General features: G+C 35.7%; 2 protein-coding genes across 5 annotated transcripts in view; both read left to right on the top strand.

The window, feature by feature from the left end:
* Positions 1-20,537, top strand: part of LOC113497368 (protein N-terminal asparagine amidohydrolase) — a 71,353-nt gene extending 50,816 nt beyond the window's left edge. For 2 of the 4 annotated variants that reach the window (XM_026876921.1, XM_026876928.1), the window contains 7 exons: positions 5,965-6,015; positions 14,506-14,699; positions 15,113-15,178; positions 15,425-15,607; positions 16,653-16,870; positions 17,399-17,560; positions 18,187-20,537. In XM_026876921.1, the coding sequence (XP_026732722.1) occupies positions 14,513-14,699; positions 15,113-15,178; positions 15,425-15,607; positions 16,653-16,870; positions 17,399-17,560; positions 18,187-18,312 (942 nt within the window). In that variant the 5' untranslated portion in view covers positions 5,965-6,015; positions 14,506-14,512 and the 3' untranslated portion in view covers positions 18,313-20,537. Of the gene's footprint in view, positions 1-5,964; positions 6,016-7,380; positions 8,368-9,569; positions 9,885-14,505; positions 14,700-15,112; positions 15,179-15,424; positions 15,608-16,652; positions 16,871-17,398; positions 17,561-18,186 lie in introns of those variants that run through there. The other 2 variants (XM_026876935.1, XM_026876913.1) reach the window with 2 other exon arrangements.
* Positions 20,538-21,507: 970 nt separating this feature from the next.
* On the top strand, positions 21,508-26,104 carry LOC113497456 (brain protein I3). Its single transcript, XM_026877013.1, has 2 exons — positions 21,508-21,700; positions 21,936-26,104. Exons 1-2 carry the CDS (start codon positions 21,643-21,645, stop codon positions 22,265-22,267), a joined length of 390 nt encoding a protein of 129 aa, XP_026732814.1. The 5' UTR covers positions 21,508-21,642; the 3' UTR covers positions 22,268-26,104.
* The last annotated feature ends 719 nt before the right edge of the window (positions 26,105-26,823 follow it).

Raw genomic sequence — 26,823 nt, 5'->3', positions numbered from 1 at the left:
CATCGGTCAGCTTTAATGGAACTAATGAGGTCATGAACACACTGGAATCATCATTTCCATCTTCCATTTTCTGTTTATACCTGCTTTGGTTCGATGAACCATCAAAACCTCACTTGGACACTAAAATAAGGTAATTTTTTTCGACACACACAGGTAAACTTTTCAAAATTCTTGTTACTGTTAAATCTAGAAGAGCTTGAAGGGAAATTTTGGCTGCTGTATCCGTCACTGTAATTGTTATTTTTTTGTCAGGATAACAATGAGATTTAGCTTGCTGTAGCTTAAAGTAGGATACAAGTCTGACACACCTTCTCGAATTTCCCTTAGTGTTATATATTGCCACGTGGACGATTTTAAGGATAAAAACATACCAAGTGCTTTCTCTGGTGTAAAAACATGCTTGGGATATGCTTTTTTGGTAAACGAGTTTAACTTTTCAGCAGCTTCTGGGTGTTTCATCATAAACTCAATAACAGAAGCCATATTGTTCAAACCTTCTTGTCTCATCATTCGCACAGCAGCATATGCAAGCTCACTGGACTCACAGTCTCTTTGATTTTCAGTCCTTCTTTTCTTTTGTTTTATTCCTAAATCTTGAAATGGTTTTCGAAGCAAACGCTTCATACTTGTCTGTGCTTCAGTTGACGAAGATGTAGAAGGGGCTGGACATTCGAGAGTGATATGAGATTCAGACGCCACAACATCTGATGCCTTTGGTTCTGCAATGCAACTTGGCCAATCAATATCACACTGAAGCCAGTCTTCATATTCGCTCGCTCGCTTCGTGGGGTTTTGATGGTTCATCGAACCAAAGCAGGTATAAACAGAAAATGGAAGATGGAAATGATGATTCCAGTGTGTTCATGACCTCATTAGTTCCATTAAAGCTGACCGATGGCAACGAAATCATATGGCAACAATAGGTACTTACTGATATTAATCCATTGTTTTAAAAGGGTCTGGTATCCAAGACCGTGTGTCATAAACAAATTAGGTAAAAAACATATTTCTCTGATACATATCTAGCCGCATATTGTTCATTATTATAAAATTTAGAAGAGCTAAACAGCACTGAAGTTGTTTATGGCCGCTAATGTTATAATTTTTAGAGATATATAGGTATTTTTTTTAATAAATTTACGAATTTTTCAAAGGAAAATATATATATTTTTCAATATTTTTTTTCTCAGTAATCGCACTTTCGCGAGCGTGGTGCAATACGTCAAAATTTTGCAAAAAAATAGAGCAATAATCATGTGAAAGAAAATAACGCGCACTCACGCGACAGCTGAGATATAGCTTATTTTATGGTTTTCCCCATACAAAGTTTTTGAAAAAAAATCAAAAGTGTGCCTTTCGCTATGATCTATGACTTTATATTTAAAACATATCAATAAGAAGCATGTTTTAACAGATTCCAATAAAGAAACACGTCAAATTAGAAAAAAAAAATGAATGTCCATGAAACGTTATTTTCAGCCCACTGTGCGCCGCCCGCCCGCTCACTCGTTAGCCCGCCGATTTACGCCAATTTTACACTCGAACGCCGCCATTATTGGCTGCCATATATCCTACTACTACTTGTCGTATTTAATTAACTCATAATTTCATTAAGCATTCGATGCTCAAACAAACTATCCAGGAAAACATTAAACTAGAAAAGCAGCACAAATAAAGTTGCGTATATTCAATTAAATTGAAAACTACGCAATCGATATCAACGATCATGTTTTTAACGCTATCAAACGCCTATAAATATTGTTCGCGTCAATGTTTACTTACCAATAAACAATTTTCTAAACCAATTTGCATCTCTTCGCCACATCGTATAGCATCTGTTTTTCTGATCCTTTCACTGGTAAACGACATCAAACGACTGTCGCCTCTAATTCGTGCGTGTTAAGGACTTATGACGTCGGTATGAAATGATAAATATTAATTATGGATAGGTAGCAATCGCGTGTGCCGATGTCAACCGATAGCCGAGACTTCCTGCACCCTGACTGTTGTGAGTCATTGGCTGGGATCACGCGAATCTGCAGATACGATGGCGGACCTGCGATAACGGGATTGCGGATATGGTGCCCACTTCGAGATTGTTTGATTTCTAATGCTGTATTATTACGTAAGGTGAGATAAGTGATCTGAAGGAAAAAGTTTTGTAGAAGTTATGTAAAGGAATTGTAGAGACAAGTAACAAAGTGATTTTTTGGAAAAAAAAATCAGAGAAATATATTTGCAAATAAGGTTTAAGAACAGGTTCATAGTAAAGTTAAGTCTGTCAAATTTCAAATTCGGTTTTCTTAAATGTTTTATTAATTTATAAAGTCAACGCTCTATGATTTCTTAAATCAATGTTTTAATTAACCGATTCATCAAATAAATCAACCACGCCTCGCTTAATTACATTGCCAAAAATTGATTAATTATCTCGATGAAGAAATTACTCGCTCGTTATAACAATTGCGTGAAAAGTTATCCAACGTATTGTGAAAGACGCGTTCCGATGTCGCCAATACGCATCTGCGACCAATAATAATAAAATAGAATGTCTTTGAGATTATGATCAACTGAAACTGGGATTTCACAATACGTCCCATTGCTTGCATTGTGCATTTCGTAATCACTGTGCCAATACGTATTAAACCTAGGAGTGATAGCAATCTCTACTTTGAGTAGTTGACGTGTTTAATTACGAATTTATTTCCTAGAAGATTGTGTATTTACTTTGAATTAGTCTCGAGAGTTTTTCTACTAATTATTTATTTGTACATAACTGCATCTAAAAGTGATTCATCATCATTAGCATTGTCTATCCCATCAGTTACGCAAGTCGGTGTCAGTCTCACACAAGGAAACAGTTATTTGTTCTAAAGCTTACGTTTACTTCGCCCTGAAGCTACTACGTATGTACGTGTCATATTTTACTGACAATCATTGTTATTTTAGTCATATGACAATAGTGTCAAAATCGACACGGCTGTTGCTATTGTCATTTTAATTGTTACCAACATCGTAAAACTGGCTTGATGGTCGCCATAAAGGCGCGATGTGGCAAACCAGATTTCAACACGCATACAAACTAGTAAACAACGCGACGACACTCATCAGACGCAGTTAACTTTCCTCGAGTTTCCACAATTAGCGCAATTTGCGTTAATGCGCCTTCGCCGGCGACGTTAGATAAACTCTTGCGCAGATCCGATCAGAGCTATACAGCGTGCGACCGCTGTAAGTGGGATGAAATTAAGATAAAACTAAATGATAACGAAGACATTTATTAGTCTAATTCAAATAATTAACTACTTTAAACTGTTCTAAGACTGACCATTATGGAGAAATTACCGGTATCGTATGAAAAATATCGTTTCGCGATGAATTAATTGGCAATTGATTCGGTGATAATTTAAATTAATAGACCGATACGTCTGCGTTACGGACGTTATATTTTTTTGTGACATTTTCCTTTTAAATTGTTTAATATATTTACGAGATCAAATTGATTACCTTGTATGCAAATTAAGTGTTCATTTCCATGTAACTATTTATAATAAATGTAGAGATAGCACGTTTTTGACAGATGATGTAACGTCGTTAATGCATTACTCATCTTCGGTCAGTCACCGGGGTTATCGCAATTATACTTATGAATCAATTATATCTACTTTTTTTGTTTAAGATATTTTTGAATTGTGTCCTTTCTAGTTGCAGACGTTCACGACTTTCTGTCTGAGAAAATATTAATTTGGATTTTAGATAGAGATCAGCAGTGATTAATAACAAATAACGTTTTTGTATAAAATGTATTTAAACATTAGTATCTAAGCTAATATTTTACAAAGACTTAATTAATCATTAAAAAAACAGGACTTAAATTATCCAATAAAATGTAAATAATGAAAACATGTTCAACATTAACTTTCTTTTTTTCTCGGAACAGTTAAATATTAAGAAAAATATTTTTATTTCCCCAATAAAAACAACGTCCTGTATATAATTGACGGCGCCCACGGCGGGCCGGGACCGGTTTACATTCGAAACTAAAATCTAATTCCAGCACAATATTATTCTAATTATAACTTTTATATGCGTTGCAATACGGTAAGCGATATTACAAACATAAGCTATTCGGAATGAGGACTGCAGATTTGATTAAAGTAGGAACACTAGGAACTTGTATTAGGTCTTAGTAAATTAATCGTAAAAGTGATAGCAGGTAAAGTAATTCACTTAAGAGCATTTTTAATTTAAGGTTAACTATTTGTTGATCGATTTAAGAAGTTGGTTGCGTCGTTTCTTCTCCCACAGCAAGAGCACTTTGGAAGCGGTTAACCGTTGGTGAATCTGATTGTGGTCCATATTTTTATCTTTAAAATTCTAGTTTGAGTGAATGATCTTTGATTATCGATTTTTGTCTAATATGGTTGATATTAGAAATCAATACTTTTACTCCTTACCTGATAAGGAATTTGAGAGTTTATATTGACTCAATTAGTACAAGGTGAAAAAAAACGTCCACAAGTTCGCTTCCAGACTATTCAGCGGTAATTTCCATAAGAAAGGAAATGTTTTATTTTCCACACAATTCCTTTCTGTATCAGGGGAACAAGTATATAAACGGTTACAAAATACATTACTCCATCAGATAGTAATTCTGTTAAAGTTCTAAGCTGGAATCTCCGCTCTAGTGCTAGTTGACGTCATGCGTAGTGATAAATGTTTGGAACTGGAGGTTCACTTAGCGCCGATAGTTTTCACTGTGTCGCTATATATCAACTGTTTAATGCTTTTAATATTAACATGTTTTCGAATGTAGTATTCGTCTGTTGGTCGACCGGGTCCAGGTATACTTGAGGTCAGGGTTCGATTCTGATCTAGGATAAATGTTTGTGTGATGAGGAAGAGCATTTTTCTTTGTCTGGTTGTAATTTATTGTTGTAATTATATTACGAACTTTGAAATTGTACGTGAGTCTAACAGTTGCCTTAGATTAGTTTGATGGCGTTGTGTGAAAGATGTGGAATAAGAAAAAAAAACATAAATTATGCCTAATATTTCAAGGGAGATCCTTAAGAAACTCGCAAAAAAATGTAATCAGCTTCATTACGTTTATCATTAAATTAGCACACAGAAGTTATGCAACATTAGCATATTTTTAATAAACAAGTCGATCATTGATTACTAAAAGTCCATTGGAATTGCAAACGACGATGGAACACCAATTTATTTACGCATCCACGTTATGAATGCTTCGAGGTACGTATCTAATTAAAATTTATGTGCGTACATTAAGTTCTTCACTTATCTACAGTCCCCGCTTCTTGTTTATGTTGCCAGTATAGGTATTTTAGAACCCAGCCACACTGACATGACCACTAATGTTAGTTTCATTTATTTCATAGCATCGCCACTCTGGAACCGGACTCGTGTTAATGCATAGGTACTTCCCAACCCTTCCCTGAACTCGGCTAAATCTTTTATCGCTACCAAATCGTCTGTCGTAAATCCCAAGTCTCGGCCCATTGTTGCCGTACACAGTACTTATATGGAAGCGACCAAAATAAATCACGAACAAAACCATATCGGCGCGATCGTAGACTATCTCGGCCGGATCGACCGCGGGGGACTACATCGAGATACGGAGATATTACGCTATTGAATTAGCATTACCGCTGTTCTCGATATTGTTGTCCGCAGGCGGAGGCATGCCTCATAATTCAGTGTCGCATTATTTTAATTTTCGTCGTGCGTCGCGCTCCTCGTGGACGGCTTGCGGAATCGTGCGAGATCCCCTCCCGATAGTATTAGACGCATAATCCTTACATCTCTGTCGGCGGCGGGAGCGCGCGGCACCTGTGGCACGTGTGGACGGCATGCCCCATGTATAAGGAGAGCTCCGTACCAGCTTATCGGTATGCGCCTTCATTATAATCGCATCAATAAATGTCAACGTTTTTGTTACAGGTGGCTCAGCAACCTGAATGATCTTGACATCGACAGCTCCACCTATTAAACGTAAGTCAACATTGTAATTAATTTTTGCTAGAAATATTCCACTGTACATTGTTTATTTCCTTACGAGGTCATTGATTTCTACGCTCGACTCTTTATGAGTTCTTATTTTATGACATTCACTGGAACCTATAAATAATAATCTTTAGTTTAATTAACCAAATATACTTCAATTGTTGATAACTTATCTCGCATCCGAAATTAATCAAACATTGGCCTGAATTGTAGGCAGTAAGTTTAATTTGCTCATATTAAATTGAGCGATGCGGAAAATATGATTTCACGTTATTCGAAGAATATTTTTCTTTGGAACGTACCGCTATTGATTGAATGATAAATTCATCGATGCTTCTGACAAATAAAACCATTATTCAATTACGATCACGTCGCACCCCTGATACGATTGTCACTTGACCGGAGCGGACCCGGGGAATCAAATCAAACGTTAACCTCAATAATGGTATCGGTGATCTATCGGCTGAGGTTTGGACCAATATTGGAGATATTGAATAATAATTGGTGCACACGAGGCGAGCAGGGCGGGCGTCACGATGGAGATGCTATCTGTCGAGCGTGCAGCATCCATCAGCTCTCGATGTGCCCTATCTGTGCCGGTATCGCGCGCCAACGATAACCATTGTCTTACCGGACGATTATATCGGCGAAATTTGTGCTCGCCTCCAATCGACCGTTTGTCTTTTGCCGCAAATGAGCCGGATAATGGAGGACGGAGCATAAAAGGTGCGCGTTTCTGCTAAACTTTTGCTTAGTCATTAATATGCCGTGGGAACGGATATTATACGCCACGAGGCGACCAATTTTCGTTACTCAATGAAAGGTGTATTGTATACATTCATGAGATGGGATTAGCGAGCTAACAATGTACTTTGTTTGTGTGTTTTAAAGACAAAAGGGTCCAGAACCAAGATCGCAAATCAATTTAAATCCATAAGTTTAAAATGAAATTTCATATCGTAGTTGAACTTTAAACTTCTTGGCTCGAAATGTGCGCTTAATTGCCCTAAATGCAGTATTTCATATCCGGAACAGTGGTTCTCGGTCCGCATTAAATCGGCCGAGTCATGCGCAGTTGACAGCGGACAAGGTGCATGCGTTTAAGCGCAGTGCTCCCGTTCGCGACCGCGACCACTTAATAACATTAGTGTCATTGTCTCGCGGTCATTAATAAGGAGCTGGACAGTTCTATTGGCCGGCGCGCCATAACGGGCCACACCGTGTACTGGCCCCGTGTCACGAATTTGTATCCTAATGGCCTTAGGGGGAGTTACGATCGCAGCCTCCAATGTCCCGGATAGCTACGCGCCTCAAACCACCTACGGACAATGGTGTATGGTTTCAGTCTGCGTTTTATTGGCGAACGGAAATTTAATTTCGTGTTCGTTTTAATCAAATGGTTTTACTAAAGTGTAAGTTGGCAGGTTGTACTGTAGATGAAGTCGTAAATGATTTCCAATTATTTCTTTCGTGACGTTGGCGTTTTATTAAGTGTTATGTTTTTAATCATTCGAATTATCGGAATTTTGTGTTTGCTTTTGAGACAGTTAAGTAACTTAAATGCAGTTTCATTTTTGCGTTATTCATTTGAAGTATTCATCTTTCTATTACTTCTGTTACCTTTGACAGAGACACATTTTATCATCACCTCTGACAATTGCTAAATCGCTGCCTCAATTCCGGCGGACAGCTGTAAATCCATTTAACTGCTGTGAAGCGTTGCACGCGTCCGTACATCAATTAAGTCCAATTAGCTGAACGTCTCTCCGCTACCTCTTTGATACACCGACGACGTATTAACTACCGACTTCTGAATTGCTCCGATTTGTCGATAACATCCACTCGATTCTATTAACAAATCAAGTCTTGTTTATTTATAGGCAGTAGATAAGCCGTCACTTTCCAGGAAGCGACGATTATTAACAATTAATTAATCATTGTAAGCAACATTGGCGAGTTCTCTCGCTTGTTTGTTATTACGCGTCGTGATAAACGCCAATGGTATATTTCTTAATTGCCCGTTGCATGATAGGGACACAATCGGGGCACTATTTCCAACATAATAAGCATTATCATAACAATAACAAGCTAGTAACTCGCGGCATTCGATGTGTTCATGACGGGCCTACGATAACCCGACAAACCGTCTCAGTCGGATTTCGTGTTCAAGAAGCAAGACACAACCCTCGTGCGCTGTCCATTACTTGCATTCTTAAAATTAAGTACTTCTTTTTATAAAGAATTCTAGTGTCTCTCTTTTCGGAGTTTGCGATGTGTTAGTGAGTGAATGTTTGAACTCTGAACGTGTTCAGAACGATCGAATTAGTCCGCGGGAACAATGTAAGTTGGTTATTCCTAAATTCAATTAAGCTATTATCGATACGATAAGTCAATAACGAAGTTCGATCTCACACTGTTAGATGAATAGATATTTCGAAATTCTGTTATTGATGGAGCGAGTAATTTATTTTTAAATTTTATAATTAGGCTATTGTTACAATTGACTGTTCAATTGTAAGTATGCTGAAGTTACATTATTACATATGGAATTCTTCTTGGTTGAATGAGGTTTTTTTTACGGTTGAATGGATCGTTCGTGGTACGGTCTCAATTTCTCAGCGGGCGTTATATGATCATTAATCACCTTCTCGTTTGTTCAAGGACAAAGATATGGTGTTTGACTGTTTGTGTAACTTTAAAAAACGTTAGCATTGAAACACCTTTGTGGAGTTTGCGTAACGTTTTTCTTTTATTTCTTAGTTACTTGTTGTTAAAGAAAACGAGGGTCTGTTTGTTTAAAGAGAAATAGAGAGAAAGTTCAAAGCTGTCTTTTGAACTATATGTTTGCTGTTTCTTATTTGAAAAAACAAGTTTCTTTCATAGGATATTTCTTACATAAATGACGTATGTAATAACAATACAAGGAAAAAAAAATCGAAAAATTGAGTCCAATCGTTTCGAAAAATAAACAGGCTTATCATTTTAATGTCATGTTGTAAGTTGTGACGTATAAACCTAGGTAGGTACTTACCGTCTTAAGTACGTAAAACGTATTTCTGAAAATAACTGTTTTTGAATTGTTTTTTATGACACATATTTACTTACTTATCAATTTTATGAAAACGTTCACTGGAAAGCTTGAGGATTCATTTGCTTATACGTTTAGTATTTTTTATACTTATTTAAATATTAATAGAGCAATTTATTTATAATCGTATACATAAACCAATGCCGATGAAATAACCTCTTTAGACGCAAAGTTTCAGCTAAAAACTTTCAGTAAATAAGTTGCATAGTTTTGCAAGTTATCTCAAATTGTAACTCAACCTAAGTGACAATCTGATATCAGTCACACCCAGACAATGTTTCTATGATTTCTAAGTATCTAATATTCTAAGTACTTGACTCACTCCACATTATCACTATAAATACATCAATAACCATCACAAGTGGTACATTATTACTGACTGTTCATATTACCTGCGTTAATCGCTTACGAAACAATAGCGTCAAAACAAATAATTTAAAGTGCAAATAATCTCATTGTTTTAATTTTAGATGTTTTCGTTAGTTAATTGGTATATAATAAACACATTGGTTTAAAGATGAATTGTTTTGTTAGATTGTTCGAAACCATTGTCTTCCCTTACCTGTAGTTGTAGGGTCGCTCTGAAGTAGAAAATTATGATAAGTTATGTAATTTTATCGTGTAATGCAAAAGTGTAGAGTCAATATTTTTAGTGTAATTTTTAAATAACGTTTTTTAAGGGAGTGTTTAGTGCTATTGTGAATCAAATAGTTGTAAGCACAATGTATGCTGCTTGTGTTATTCTTGTTACGATTTGTTGTATTCACAGGTATGCTTTTGTTTTATTATTATGAATTTATATTTTGTGCCCTAAATCTATCAATTTTTATCATACTCCAATAGTTTTTTGGTATGGTCTAATAAATTGTTTTAATTTAATGAATATATTTTGCGGTAAAGTGAGACACTAATGTCTTATATAATATAAAAATGTAAATAGTGTTTTTAATAGATTTAATGGTAACTGATGATTGATAAGTTAACGCAGTACTTACACGTTGGTCTCGGTATCAAAAAAAAAATAAACTTTTTAATAGGAATGTTACATTGATCGGTTTGCCTATAATTATACTGTTCATATGTAATTAGCTACTGATATTTGATTTCCTACTCTACCCTATCAGAAATACTAACCAATCTTGATACATAATAAGTGTTATGCACTTTAGACTACACAAGAGCTTAAAAATAATTTTAATATATATAATATAAATTCTTTATTTCAGACCAGATATCCATATAAATGTGTTAGTAATTTCTTATCCTAATGTTAGTACAAAACAGTTATTAATATTTATCAATTATTGACATGGACATCAGGACGCACATGTCTACTTGCCCAGTGTCTAATAAATGGCCCATCAATTTTGTCTGCCAGTGTAGCTAGTATACTGTTAGGACTGTCCCTGAATCGCCGCATCATGGATGCACATCGCTTGCGTATGATGGCATAAAAGTCATCTACTCTGGCCTCCGCAAACATGCCAGACGCGCTACACCATCGAGGCAGTCCCAACAGCATCCTCAGCGCATTATTATATTGAACGCGCAGAGCGTTGTAAGCCTTTTGCGTATACTTCACCCACAAGCTGCACGAGTAAAACGATTGGCAATATGCTCTAAATAAGGTCAGTTTTACTTGATTAGTGCATCGAGCAAACCTGCGGGCGAGCATGTTACATCTGGCTGCCAACGCTCTGCGCTCCCTATCAATATCCTGATCATCAGTCAGAGAACCCGTGACTACATGTCCGAGGTATTTAAATTGAGTGACAACTTTTAAAGGAGAATCGTAAAGCTTTACAGGTGGAATATAAGCAGGTGTATTATTTCGTACCTTAAACACAATTACTTCACTCTTAGTGGCGTTATACCTCAAGCCATGAGCCTCCGCATATCTCTCACAGACAGCCAGCAGTTTTCTCAGACCACAGATGGATGGGCTGAGCAGCACCATGTCATCAGCGTAACTGATATTGTTTAGCATCTTACCATCTATCGAGCACCCAACCATGGTGCCGCTCAGCTCCCCCACCAAACGATCTATGTAAAGATTAATGTGCTTTCAGTTGTTATTATGTTCTAAATTCAATGCAATGCAATGTTTTTTTAGATATCATTCGTCATTAATCGGCCATTGGAAATTGCAGAATTATAGCCTAAATCGAAAGAATAGAGAGTAGCGCTCTACCCTGCATAGGGACGACCAAAAATAAAACATTTTACCGTCGTGATAAAAATAGTGGGATATTTACAGGACTGTATCATGTTAATGTTTATTAGCCAATTATCTTCTAATATATAAAATTCCCGTGTCACGATGTTAGTTACCGTACTCATCCAAAACGGTTCGATCGATTTTTATGAAATTTTGTATACATATTGAATAGGTCTGAGAATAGAACAACATCTATTTTTCATACCCCTGAGTGATAAGGGTTGCTCACACTAAAAAAAGTATTTTATTTTTTGGACGAAATTTTTGGTCTTTATTTTTTTTTTATAATGTGGCATTAAAAATACATACAACTAGAAAAATTGTTTAATCGGTAAAACAACGTTTGCTAGTTCAACTAGTATTATATAAACTTCAAAAATGATGTTATATTCCAGTAGTTAGCCATATATTAAGTGGCCAATTAAAAACTTGACTAGTCTTTTTAACGTAAATAGGTAGTTTACACAGAGAAAACTGAGTTGTTTTCCTGGTCTCTTAGATTTTATTATGAAAGGTCGCCTTTACATCTCATACTTAATTAATTTAATGTATTTAAAGCTTAGCTTTCACGAGTAAAATCTTTTTGCATGCTCACGCTTGCAGCCCTCAAAGTGAGACACTGCTCTATACTGTGTATGCTCTATCTCACTTCTTTCATAGGCACAGTACTGTTTTAAGGTGATGGCTTACCTCAACCGGTTTCACAAGCATTTCTCTCTCGTTAACTTCTCGTACTAATTCATGTTTTACTGTAAAAAGTTCAATATTCTACTTAATGGTACAATCTCACTAGTACACTTTGTATTGCGAGTACTTTTCCTAGTACTTAATATTGAATTTACACTTGACTGTATATACCTAAGACTGCGCAGTTTACTAATGAACGTCCTAGAATGTGATTGAATAGAAATTGGTATTGGATTTGTGATGTCTTAAAACAATGGTAATGAGTTTCATTTGTTATTTTTTATGGAGAGACGAGTTTGTGTAGACTAGATAATTCGCTTGTATTAAATTACCTAGCTGAAAATGAAGGAACGGGGAGATGGTCTAGTATAAATGCACCATGTAATGTATATTCTTCTAGTTATTGCGTGCGACTTTGCTTCGTCGCTATGAAGATATGTTTTTAAGGAATTTGGAGAGCACGCCTCTTCTCTCGTTTTTGTAACATTTTTTATTACTGCACTGCTCCTATTAATCATAGCGTGATGGTATACACATTTCTCCTATAACATTTCTCAATGAAAGGCTACTTAACATTGAAAGAATTATGCAATTTGGACCGGTAGTTCTTGAGATTTTTTTCTCGTTATCATGCAGCATGCAGCATTTCATTACCACAGTACCGCTGTAAAATTGTATATAATTACTTTAGAGTATTCGCAATTTTAATTTCGCGACAAGAATTGCCTTGAAGGCGCGATTTGAGCGGGGTTTTTTAAACAAAGATTTAATTACACTGCATTTACGTGTGTTTCCTCGTTAACTTTAATTAGTACTCGTCAGTTTTATTGATGAACGTTGACGTGAAGCTACATAATGTTTTATCAGACAGTAACCATATAAGTAGCTGTAGGTACCCGCCCAACACTCGCTCTTATCTATAAAGCATTACAAATTTCCTCTTATCTCACTCAACAGTTGTTCTTGAATTATCGTTCCGTCCTATTTAAGTTACGCTACATTTGGTTTATTTTCACAACATAACTCTTTACATCTCAATCTAGAAACGGAATTAAACTTCGATAAAATCCGTGAATGATTGCAGAAAGTGAGCCTATCAAAACTTTCACGGAAAACGAGAGAGTATTTTTTTGGTATAGAATTATAGATTAGTCCGCCTATAGCTACTTAGTTCTCGCATTTTCCTTGTATTGGAAAGTTTCAAGTTCAGTTTAAGGTGGGCTTAGTACCGGCGCCGGCGCAATGTAAATGACTCGCGGTGTGGAACCGCGTTGTGCGCCTGTGTCACTCGTGTGACCCCCGCCGTTCGGAATACATTACCGACACAGAAGACAATTGACTGCGTAGTGTTCATCATCGCGAGTATATGTTTTATGTGTGTTAAGTGGTAAATTAAATGTTTTAATATTTAGAAATAGCAGTCTGTAAATGCTGCTGGACAAAGTTGGGCTAGAAAAGTTCTAAATTGATCAAACTAAGTTATTACACGGAATTTAAATGATAAGTGCCTTTTCTTTCGTGTTTTCGTTTTTCCTTTGCATCGAAATAGAGGGACAGCGCAGGAGCTCTACTTTTTGTTACCACAATTCTTGCATTTTACAATGCGATTTACAAACATAACGAAGAAAAACAAATTTATGACAGAAACTTCAGTTTGAAGACACATAGAAATAGAACAAGCTAAGATGTCCTACTAGATTTTATCACATATACATCTTACAATTAGACGAGAAAATGGCTTCAATTACGCCCCTACTTTGTACACGTGTTGAACTAACTCCAACTTATATACATACATAAATGTACAGAATATGTTCATCTATAAACTTCATTGACTGTATCCGGTTTACACAGACAAGTTATTAATCGTAATACCTAGTAGGTATGGTTTTGTTCAATGAACTCTTGTATGGATATATTGTTAGTATTTATTTCCAATATTATGTGTATTTGAGACCAACATTGTGTATGTACAGTATTGTACAGCCTCTGTTGTAGAGTGTTTGTCTTGTATTTTTTTTGTTAAGTTGGCTCTACTTATTGGCAGACCTTTTACTGCTAGACCGGACTTATTGGTGAAACTTTACAAGTCTAGCCTTGACATAAGTTTTCGTCCTAAAACTCTTCTGAAATACGTCTTCAAGAATGGAATGAATTGATTCACACCCTATTTTCTATTCGTTTCCTAAAATATTTTCCCATTTGGATGATAGAAAAGCACTCTGATTGCCTTTTCACAAATTGATGTAAACAACCAGAAACTTGACATCTCTGTAGACTACAAAAACAATTAGGTCATGGCAATACACAGATTTACCTTTAAAATGGCCTTGTTACGAACTATTGGTACAGGATCTACTGTCCTGCGAAATGGAAATCACATCCCTATAAAATACTGTCTCGTCTGATCACCCGATTCACTCGCCTTTTCAATAAACAAATGAACATACAACATAATTTCTGATTGTATAAACTATTGTAACAGTGTTAGCATGGTGGTGGTGCTGAATGGCGTGCTCGCGGACGAGTGCCCGACGTCGGTGCGGGCGCTGCTGGCGGCGCACCCCGGCTACAGGGACGCGGCCGCGCAGCTGCTGGCGGCCGCCGCGCGGGTCGTGCCGCCGCCCGGCTTGCTGTACGTCGCGCAGAGGGAGCTCGCTGCTGTAGTTCCACATGACAGTACGTGTATTATACTTTGTCTCTATGTAGAGTCTAATTGGAAAAATTCCCACCTTTTAAATTCCCCAAAAACTCTGTTATTTTAATTTTTAGCCATTTTGTTTACTTGTGTCACCAATCTGTAGATCATGAGCCGCCTTGCAACATGTTAAATCTCACAAAGACTACTGAACAGATAGTTATAATTATATCGATCGCTTGTAACGCGATGACGTATAACTATCGAACGTATGGTTGATTGCGTTTAATATCTGGGAGTATGTTTCAAAGTATTACGGTGAACCAAGTGGGAACCATAGACATACTGCAGCTATTGAAAAGATTTTCGTCATTCGTTCGTTAATGATAATTACTAGATATCCTTACCGAATGTTTTCTATACCTAATTCTAATTAGTTTTTTCTCTTTTCCAGAAAATGTCAACATCATAGGATCAGACGACGCCTCATCATGTATTATAGTCGTTGTCCGGCATTCAGGTAAATACTTAAATTTTTGTCACATTCACCATCAACCTCTTCATGAAGCTAAGAGACTAATTGTATGTAGTTTAGACAAAATAATAATAAAAAAATCTTACATTGTTTAACGTTTTCAAAGAAGATTCACTTTCAAGAATATTTCGTAGGATTTCCAAAATACTCCAAACTTGAAATCCCGAAAATTTGAAATGCTAAAATGATGTCACACTTCACAACAGCTAAACCCGTTCTCAACCCCTCCAGGCTCAGGCGCAGTAGCCCTAGCCCACTTGGACGGGTCCGGCACAGCGGATGCCGCCGCGGCGATGGTGGCGCGCGTGCAGCAGCTGGCTGTGGGCTACCCTGAGGGCAGGCTCGAACTGCAGCTGGTGGGCGGCTTCAATGACCCACACCGGTATTCTGATGAGCTCTTCGCTAATATTATGTGTGAGTATTTATAGAGCTGTATATATCATCCTCCTTCATTAAGGGTCCATATTAGCGCTTCGGTTATAATTATCCTATTTCAGGGTTTCATAGAAAGACTTTGCTGTCTGACCGTCTGTCTGCCACCAGGGGGGGGGGGGATGCAGTCGGACTTTTACTTAGTATTTTATCTTACTAAACATAAACGCCGTGTTACAGGTTAAAATTCGTCCTCTCGCTGGAAAACACCATTCCCGTAGAAAGAAAGAAAGAAAGAGCAAACTTTTTATTTTTACCAATTTATTTTTTATACCTAGCTGAAATTTCCCAACGTTCAATTGATCATCTAATCAGTCGTCCCATTTCACTTTCTGCCACGTCGTCGCGACACACTTAATTTTTGGCAACATTATTATTTGTCTACATAGAAACATTGATAGCATTCCGGTAATGTTGTAACAATGCCTCAGACTCGGAAATAAACAATTACAATTGACGTAGAGGTCAGTGCGGTGGACTTGTCAGCTTGCCAAAGTGCGAGAGTTAGCGAGGCGTAGGTGTGAGCCATAGTTTGTTCCGATCATTGATACGATTTCGTATGAAGTGTTAATTTAGGCCTGTTATATGACGGGTTTTGGTACTGATGGTTGGTTGAAGTACATTGGAAAAGACCAGAGTCTTTTCCAATGTACTTCAACCAACCATCTTTTCTTGAATAATCAGGATTTCTTGAATTGATGATGCATTTTTAATAAACTTCCCGTTTGTAACTACATTCTGGTGTTATAAGTCTTAGGACTAAACCGAACTGTGCCTGTAGACTAAATTGCATCATCAATTTTATCATCTGTTCAACAAAGAATAATCTAAATCGAAAATCGAATACACACAAAAAATAATAGATATCATAATCTCTATCTGAAACTTGTGGAATATTATTTGCACGTGAAGTACAAAACATGTTTATTTGACTCGGTTTGTATAGCCATATATAACACGACTCAAGACCTTATTGCGGGAGTTGTTTTTATTAAAAGCTCATCCCAAAAACATTTTCCCATTTCAGTGTCCTTCCACCGTCTCTCAGTGGAGATCGACCTAACGCTCGCGTGTTGCTGCGAGCTGAACACAGCGCTGGGCGGCGGCACGGCGGCCCCGCTCGTGATGGGCGTGGGCGTGGACATCAGCGCCGGGGACCTGTTCCCCGCCACCTTCCCCGACAAGGGGCCCGAGCTCGCGCTCCGCGGCGCCCGGACTATCACCAGTGGACCGCATTCCGCACAGGTATGGTAGAGGCATCTATAGAACATTTAACACTAGTCAAAGTTACTACATACTGTGAGTCGATAGTTAGTATGATGTCAAAAGGACCACACCCGCGTTAAGGATAACAGCACAACACTACCGACATCTATCGTCAATTAGAAGAACTATCCATAGATGTCACTAATAAGTTCTTATGGCGTCATGGTATAAGTAGATTTTAAGCTACACTCAGACGACTTAGATGTAAAATGGGTAGCCCGACTAGTTTCGGACCCAACTCTCTCGGAAACTAGTCGGGCTATCCCGAGAAATACCCGTGAGTGTTTACTACGGTACACAATTTAATAATGAATCATTCTCACGACAGTTACTACCAAATTTAAAATGATCTTGGTAAGTTCGACTATTTTTTTCACAAAATGATTTTTATCTTAATTCTATTGATTTAAATTCGAAACTAGTCGGGCGATCCCGACCAATACGCGAAATAATCAACCATTTTACACCCAACAACTGTAACATAAGCCTCTGTTCACAAACCCTCAGGTGCTGGACATATACGACAACACGGTGGGCATGCTCCGTATCGGGCCGTTCAACTACGAGCCCCTCCGCGGCGTGGACCTGTGGCTGGAGCAGTCGGATGACTTCATACTGCAGCATCTGAGTACCACGCCCGCTTGCGAGCCGCCACACTTCGTGCACAATGTGTGTATTAACTGTCGTAGTGTATAAGGCGATATCATTAATTACGAATTTGTTAGTAGTTCATACGAGGAACTTCAAAAACAGCAAAGATTCAGTACAAATCAACCACACCGTGATGAAAGTAACTTTCAATAGAGTTGTTGTTCATAAAATCAAAATCATCAATCATGCTTTGACAGTTTTTTCTACCACACATGCATTTTTTCAAAGCTCCTGTAAACCAATCTCGATGTGTCTTAACGAATCGATTAAACTGCCTTGGAACCCGCTTCGAAATTAATCAGAGGTAGTAAATAGAAGTAGAAAAAATATTTTCCACTTCCAACTACAGCAAGCGGGAAACAAAAGGATATTTTACTACGTTTTTGTACACTCTCTTTCTTGTTTGTATGTTTGTTTGTCGTTCCGGTCGGATGTTTCTAACTCAATTTCGAGGTACTTCCCGATAACCTAGCAGGTTGAAATTTTCAGGGTAGCTTCAGACCCGATGACAATGCAATTAACAACTATAAAAACGTCTAGAACGATTTTTATAAAATTTGTATGGGATGACATTAAAAAACGGATATTTAGAATTTAAAAATCTATTTTCTTTCCCATAACTAATAATGTTTGTACAATTCCAGATCCGTGTGACCCTGAAGTTCATCCAGCAACACCCGTTCCCGGCGGTGACGGTGTTCCCCGACAACCGCGCGCACTACTACCGCCGCGACGGAGTCACCGGCTGCTGGGTACCCATGCGGTTCTAACTCACACATACCGCGCAATACACGACACATGACACACGACACGGACCAACAAATATGTAGACAGAGCAGAGTCATACACAGTTTAGATTTGATGTAAGATGTAGAGCGATCGAACTCTAAGATAACTCTATAGATGGACTGAAAGTAGAGTAGTAGAAAAGGTTAATGGTGGGGGGGAAGCACGTGCTCTCTTTGAAAACGATGAAGTGGTATTTATGACTGACTATAAGAATACCTATTAAAAAGGATTGAAATTTATTTGAAAATGGGAGGGAAGGGGGAGGACGTGACCGTTTTTCCTTTTTAATTAAGTAAAGGACATACGGTGTTGCATTTAAATACCATTGATTGATTGTGTACGCTCTGTCTACCTCTTTGTTAGGTCTACGACTTTTATTAATCCGTATTATATGCTGAAATCCTGTTCAACATGTAACAGGCTACGTTAAAAATGTTAAAATCCAAACTTGGCAGTATGACAGTGATGTCATTAGAGTTCTGATGTAATTATATAGATGGCTCTTTCAAATTTCATCTACCGAATGATATAAGTTTCTAAAGCGTTATACCTGTAACAAGATATTGGTAACAATGGTCATGGATTAGCTAATACATGTGACCTACTTTCCAAATGTGGTTTCAAATTGCACTTGATTGTAATACGATCGTTTTCTGAACTCCGGGCTTAGTAAAACAATATGATAATATACTTACATACAGTAGCTGATGCAACGTTCGTAGTCTAAGAGCTAAAATATTTATACGCTTTTAGATTGAAACTAACTTCAGCTACTTTTAATAACACGTATTGACATGACAACTCATGACTAGCAAAGTGGTTGATTAGACTGATGTTTCTTTACATAATATATCAGAGTTTTTGTTAGGAATGAATAAACTACAATCTGCCAATTCTGTGTTTTGTAATAGCTATGACCAATGGAGCGCACGTTGTCGGCCATTTCTGAATTTTGAAATACAATCTTGATATATTTATAATTGATGTGTCTGGTTTATGTTCTGAACTGCTTTTAAACTGCTTTTCCGATTTTAACCAAATTTGCACATAAATCAGAAGTCCACGTGTTCTTTGTGGACTAAATGAAAAAATACTAGGGTTCGCTTTGTGATATTTTAGAACTACTATTTTAGGACTGTTGGTTCTTTGTGTCTGACCCGAAATATCAACACAGATTCTTCTTAATAAGACTCATGCATCTAATATTGCACATTACGGCCTTAGGCTTGTGTATGTAACTTATTTCTTATTCAAGGCTTCTTTTAACTTGAGACCAAAACGAAATGCTAAACTTTGGTCAAACATTAATTGTGCGATGATAGTCTTATTTTGATCTTTTATTGAATATTCTTTGATGGCAACACCTATTCAATTTGGCTGCTAATTTTGACATTACAATGTATGTAACTTGAAGAGCACATTCCAAGACAATTTAGTTAAAATAAAATATTAGTCACACTTATTATATATCTTTTTGTATCAAATATAAAGAATAAGAACGCATTATTATGAGACCGATTGTAGTAAATAACATGTATCTATGTGACGCGGATATACATATATGTGTAAATTTTGCTTGGAAATAAGAAAATATGAAAGCTTTCGCCAGAGAAAATGAGTGTCTTAAAGACGGCGATTTTTGTTGATAAAAGAAAATTGACTCCTCAATGTCTTACGACGTTGAATTTATAAGTGTATTGTTTTTGACAAACAAATGTTGTTTTATTGTGATAATTGAGCTATTGTCGTTTGGGATTGCAAGCAAAAGTGAAACTGTATACTGGTTAAGCTGAGAGGTGCCATCAATACCTTATAGATAACCCTACGCATTACATTGCATTACGCATACTGCATTTTCTATTTATTGTACATAAAAATATTGATAGGCCCAACCCCAACGGAAGTGATTGCTTTTGCTAGCCGTGTTGCCAGTTTTCACTTTTGCTTGTAAACTAAATAATGTTATTAAGTTATGATAATTGTATATTTTGTCATGTTCATATATCAAATGCTTACAATTTAGGTTTTTTATTTTGTCTATACTTGCCTAATGTCAACGGCAGGATCTTGAATTTATTAATTAGATTGAAAATGTCAGAGAGAACAAGTTACGTTGTAAATATTTTAGTGATCGATTAGACTTAGTTAGATGACGTTAATAGTTATTGTTTTGTGAAATATGAATATATTGAAAGTTCAAAAGATTTTTGTTTTGGTTTTATTTACCCTGCCCCTATCTATAGTACCAATGCTTGAGAAATAAACAAGTAAGTCGCAGGATTTATCTATTGATTGATGATTTAATTTGATTTGGAGATTAAAAACTCGCTCTGTATAATTACAAATATAAAGTTTAAAAGTTTAACAAGTATAAAGTTTCTGATTCTACTGATTCGATCTTTTCGTAATCCGTTGTAGTTAGGTGTATGTAAATGCTAAGTTATGAGATGTTAGAGTATAAAATATACCTGTCTATATACGGCGCGCTGCTGCACACCGCCTCTTACTCTATAGGAAAGGTTTGAAAATTAAACACCACCAATTTTTGGAATCCAGGTTATAATGATTTAGTACTTCCTACTCATTAAAGTTAGAGGACAGAGCTGAAATGAAACTGGTTTTTTATTCACATAAATATTCATTAGAGTAAACCATCAACTGGTCAGCCGGAAGCATCACAAGTGAGTCAACAATATAATAAAGAGTTGAGTGCCGTCCTATTGACGGCGCTGGTTAAACGATGAAAGAAATCAAACAGTTCCGTAATGTTTCTAGGTCAAAGAAGGTTAGTCTAGATGGCTCAGTTTGAAAAAGTACTAGAAATAAGTAGATATAGTACAAAAGATAAACATAGGCAAAGTATATAATAATATGACATGTATTAAAAGCTATAATCGTTTCTTATGCAATCTAAATTGAACTGATTATTAAACACCTCTTGTTATTTTGTCGATAAGTTATAAAATGACAGGAAGTAGATAAACTTGTTCTATTTCTGTATTAATGTTATCTTCAACTAATTGTAAATATATCAGTGGTTTAGCCATAACATTCAGAAAAATCTGAGCTCAAAGATAAATTATTTATAAAAATTTAGTTGGCTGCATTTTTAATCTGTTTTGTTCACCATCGTCTAATAATAATTCCTTTATCTAACTGAGCCTTGTGCTGGCAAGTGGCAACACTGGCAACATTATTTTTGACAGCTGTGTTTGTGAACTCACCACTCAGTTTTGTTAGTTATTGTGTGATTAGTTCTTTCTATACGTATCTATTGAAAAGTTAAAGTGAGGAGACAAATAATACGCAATATGGAGAAACCAACTGTTACTGAAGAGCCTCCACCGTATTCCGCTGCGGTTCCACCAGGTAAGTCCCCTTAAAAAGTTTGTATTTGTGAAACCTTATTGAACACGAATGAATCATAATAAAGATAAGCTGTTCGATTATACTGCGTATTGTTACTACACAACCTTATTGTAACCAATTAACCATAGATTAATTAGATAATAAGCTAATTTATAGTCACTGGAAAGTTTTCAGTAGTTTGGTTTAATACGCAATTAGAAATGAGATGTTGAAATAGCTGTGTAAACAATTGCAGGTCCGCTGCCGCAGCCGGCTGGAGCCCCGGGTGCGTCGTTCCCGCCGCCGCCCGCGGGCGCGACCTATCCTCCCCCTCCACCGGGATATACGCCATACGGAGTGCCTCCCCCAGGTACAGGCTTCATGCCCAACTATGGGGCCACTAGCATAATAATACCACCCCCTATCATAGCAGTGGGCGCGTGCCCCGCCTGCCGTGTTGGTATTCTTGAAGATGATTTCACGTGCCTCGGAATCCTATGTGCTATTCTATTCTTCCCCCTAGGGATACTATGTTGCCTCGCTCTGAAAAATAGGAGATGTTCGAATTGTGGAGCTTTGTTCGGTTAGACACTGATAACGAGCCTTGTTAATGTTTTGATAAAGAAATGTTGAATATTGAAAGGTCTATGTATGAAATAACAGTTACTGTTAATATAAACTATATTGCTTATGTTTAAACATAGTATGTCAACAAAAGCCTGCAACTGAAAGACAAAAGAGATATGTTAAAGAGTATGCAATGAGCATGATGTTAAGATAATATAGTTTGCATATAAATTGACATGCACTATGTTTAACAGAAGCAAGTTCAGTATTTTATTTTTTTAAACAAAAAGCCTCTATCTTAATGTTGGTCATTATCATAATTTATGTCAATTAATAGATATGAATATAACAAAAATATACAATGCTTCATTACTTTGAATAGTTGTAGGAATAAGGAAATTGATTTTAAAATTGAATCATACAATTGTTTCTGTATCTTAATTTACAATCAGTAAGATAAATAAGATAAAAGTGATTAGTGTAAAAAAATATGTAAATCATATGAATATAACTTGCGAAGCTAATTCATAATTATTTATTTAACAACAGTCAACTCATGCATATTTATCGGTATTGCCCAACTAGTTTTGGTACCAATGGCGTATCTATTCTCACATATAGCATGAGTAAACCAGTTGTGAAATAAGTAATCATACTATTATATTCACTATTTCTTGAATTTTTCATATAAAAGTATGTTATATCTACAACAACATCACATTTTTTATTTTCTTATAAATTTTTGACCAAATTATTGTAAATGGCATAAGATACTGAGAACATTCCAACTGTTTATAATACTTAAAACGAAAGAATAATGACAATGTTTTCTATTAAGTGCCATCACTCAAGAATTGGGAACTTAGATACTATCTTCACAAAACTATCTTCCTTAGCACCATTTATTTTGACAACCAGTCTCATTATAGAATATTAAGTTACCCAATACACATTTTGTGGAGGTCAAATTGACTTTTACTTTGGTGAGTCTACTCCAGTTTATGCACTTAAAAAAGGTAAACAATCTTCGTGTCTTTTTATACTAACACATAATAAATCAATGAACAACTGAAATTTTCAGTAGCTTAATTGATTTGAATTTTCATTGTTGTTTTTTAGTTGTGTGTTATTAAAATTTCTAAACTGAATTTGTGAGACAAAAATATTGTTTATTCTTTTTAAGTATCTACCTAAACAAATCCTGTATACGCTATCCTTAAAAATGTCTGGTCACCATAAAAATCTTCTATTTTTCTGACAATATTTCTTTTGCCTTACTTTTCGACTGTTAAAAACGATTTTTTGTACTAGCTCAAATATTTGTGCTGCTCAAATTCCTCAATTGAAGGGGACATGTAAACATTTTGAAATCATACTTATAACCTCTGTTTGCATTCTAGAATGGTGGATGAGATAGATCACACTAAATACGAAAGTACGTGATTGTGTTTGTTTTTTACTTCTTCACGCTCAAACGGCTTGACCGATTTTGATGAAATTTGGTATGGACGTAGATGTAACCTTGGATTAACACATTGGCTACTTTCCGACTTCTTCAAAAGAGGGTTATGTTTTTGCAGCTATAACTGACACACAAACAACAGCTAAAAAGAAATGATTTTAACATTTTTATTGACTAGTATTTAATCATGTAAAGGTAGACTCCCTTTTGATATCTGCTATAATGTATTCTGAGCTCTTTAGCAACAGATATTAAGAGAACACTTCATACTTTTGTATTACCTACTTGTAATTAAGCAAATCACCCTAGATTTGACGACTAACTATGTAATTACTGATTTCTATTGACATAATAATGTACTTATGACAATATTTATTTATTGATTATGTTGTTTATATATCTTTCTGTATCAGGAGATGGGAAGCGTTTGTGATAAGCATGTAGGCCAGAGACTAAAGTAGATAGAGTATGAGTCACTTAATATGTTGAAAAGTGAATCATAAAAATTAAGTGTATGGGGATTTACTTGTGACAGACAGTTCAAAGCAAATATAATTCAATACTAAGTTCAAAATGCCATATAAATGTGTATGGAGGGTATGAATGCTATTTTAAATGTAGGTTTCCAGTATTCTTGTACATTTCTAATTTGACAGAGGTTTTGACTGGTGTTAATTTTTTGCTCTATCTACTTTTTCTGATCTGCGTTTTAGTGTCATACATTTTTATTGATTTTATTGTAACCTATATCGGATATAAAAATATTGTTTAATGTTGCCATTAAAAAAAAACAAGATATTTGTTGAAGAGTTGCTGGTCTTTGTTAATTAAATTTAGTACAAAACTAGGGCATATTATATTCTTATCTATTGAACAAAATTTACTATGTCAAATATTATGTGATTATATATTTTATGATTTTTTTAAATTCTTGTTGGCTGCCTATTATTAAATTTAATTCTTAGTTTATAAAGTTAAGCATTCAATAAACTTGTCATCACTAATGGAGTTAAAACCGTAGAATAAATTCCTGAAATACATTTTTCTACTAAACTACAAAAAAATATATTTTATATTTAAGTTATGCGTAGGTAATTGTGGAATCACACTTTTAAAATGGTTTCTCCATATTATTTCTAGTAAATATTCATTTCTATTCACATCTATGAGAAAGTATAAAATAAGTAAAAAGACATGTATTTAAGTTATATAACAAAAGAAAAAATGTACGCAATGAGATTTAGAGTTTAAAATTCCTTTCATATTTGTTACACGTCCAGTTAAGCTCAATTTTATCATAAAAAGTAAGTACTGAGATTGTAAAATAGCTAGTTAGCTATAGCAATGGCTGAATTGTCAAAACCGGCATTGACAAAACAAAAGTAACTGGCATTGTCACATTTATTTATTGTTTTCTCTGATAGACTCCTGACTATCAACTATTGTAGGTGTAGAAGGGAGACATCGCGTTACATCATACAAGAGTGCATCTTCTTAATGTCTAATTAAAAGTAGTAAAGCCTTGAATTGTAAAGTTTTATAAGAAAACCTTCCAATTGTTTAAATCACCAACTCAAAAATCTGGAAAATTAGTGGTGTTGACATAGTTTTTATACAAAATCTTTTGCATATTTGTTTATAAGAATTTTGTTTGATAAGTTAGAAAATGAGGGAAATGAGCTCTGCAAAGATGTTGACGTATTGTGACAAAGATTTGTTAGTAACTTCCCGTCATTTGTGGACTATTGAAAACTTATGTGAGCGACCGGTAGCAGAGTAACTTGACTAGCAAAGATACACTAATCGTTTTGCGCTACAAATAACAAGAATTATGAAATAACTTCTAAGATGGTTTCTTTTTTTGGGATCAAAGTACTCGTCAAGACGAATCAAACGAGCCCAAACTCGATGGTGTTTTGTCTTTTCTTGGTGGAGTCTATGGATATCTTCCATTGTCACGCAATGTTCAAATGAATGCAAAATTTCAGCTCCATCGGTTGAGATCGAATAAAAAGCATCTTATTCTGAATTTCTTGTGGAATTAAATCTGTATCGCCATTTTGACCAGCAAATGTGGCTTTGTTTTATTGAAAACATAATAATTATGGTGTGCTGCTAGATCGTTTTAGATTGTTAGGTTCCTTATACGTTTGTTGTTGAAGTTTAAAAACGCTAGACGATACGATTACAAGCCTTTTGAAGTTTTTTTGAATTAACATCTACCCTCTAACGACGAACTGAATAGGTTAGATTTGACAAAAATATGTCGCATCAAAAGCCTTTGAATTGTTGATAAGTAAAACGTTATAATAAGTATATAAGTTGTAAACTTCTTTATATTATATGTAATTATTGAATTTATATAGGTTTGAATAAAGTTTGGGAATAAAAAAGTGTTTTTTTTTAATTTAACCATTAAATAGATACTAATTAGATAATATTAATGTAAAGGTACCTATATAGGAAAATGAAAAAGAATGAACTGGAAAATGACATCTACTGGTAATGGAATGATTAGTTTTATTTCTTAACCAATTTAAGTTCCTGAATCTGAAACCTTAATTAACTTGTTCCTATTCAAAAGTTTTCATTCTTAATAATATAAAGTATGTAGGTGGGTACTTGAATAGAGTCATTGAGACTCCGTAATGTGTGCCGTAGGTAGAGCATTTTACGGCAGTTTCTCACATTACCCGAGAGATAGGTCTAAGTAACATAATTAAAGAAGGTCTAAATAAAAAGTGTCTGCCTTGTCATTAAATGGGAGTTCATTAAAACCGTCCAGCAGCGCGGAACTACTCAAGTTTCTCAAATAGGAGTTATAGAAAAGTAGAGGCTGCTTGGCGCAGTGTCATGTGTCATCTGCTCACCACTGTCTTTCTGGCAAGTTGGTAAAAGCCAACGGTTGGTAGAGTAATTCTATTACGATTCAATTAAAAAAATCAAGAGTTTACCATTCGCCATTGTGTTTACATTACTCTACAAAATAAACCAAGCCTAGGTACTCTTTATTTTTACGAACTCTTATTTTGCCATGTTAATAGAAGGACAAAAAATAAACCTTATTTAACCTAATATAGCACTTGAATGATATCATTCAAATTCCACACGTCTA

This window comes from Trichoplusia ni, chromosome 1 (assembly GCF_003590095.1).
Source record: "Trichoplusia ni isolate ovarian cell line Hi5 chromosome 1, tn1, whole genome shotgun sequence".
In the NCBI taxonomy this organism is placed as follows: Eukaryota; Metazoa; Arthropoda; class Insecta; order Lepidoptera; family Noctuidae; genus Trichoplusia; species Trichoplusia ni.
Note: the sequence above shows the minus strand (reverse complement) of the source record. Positions and strands in the feature narration are given on the sequence as shown.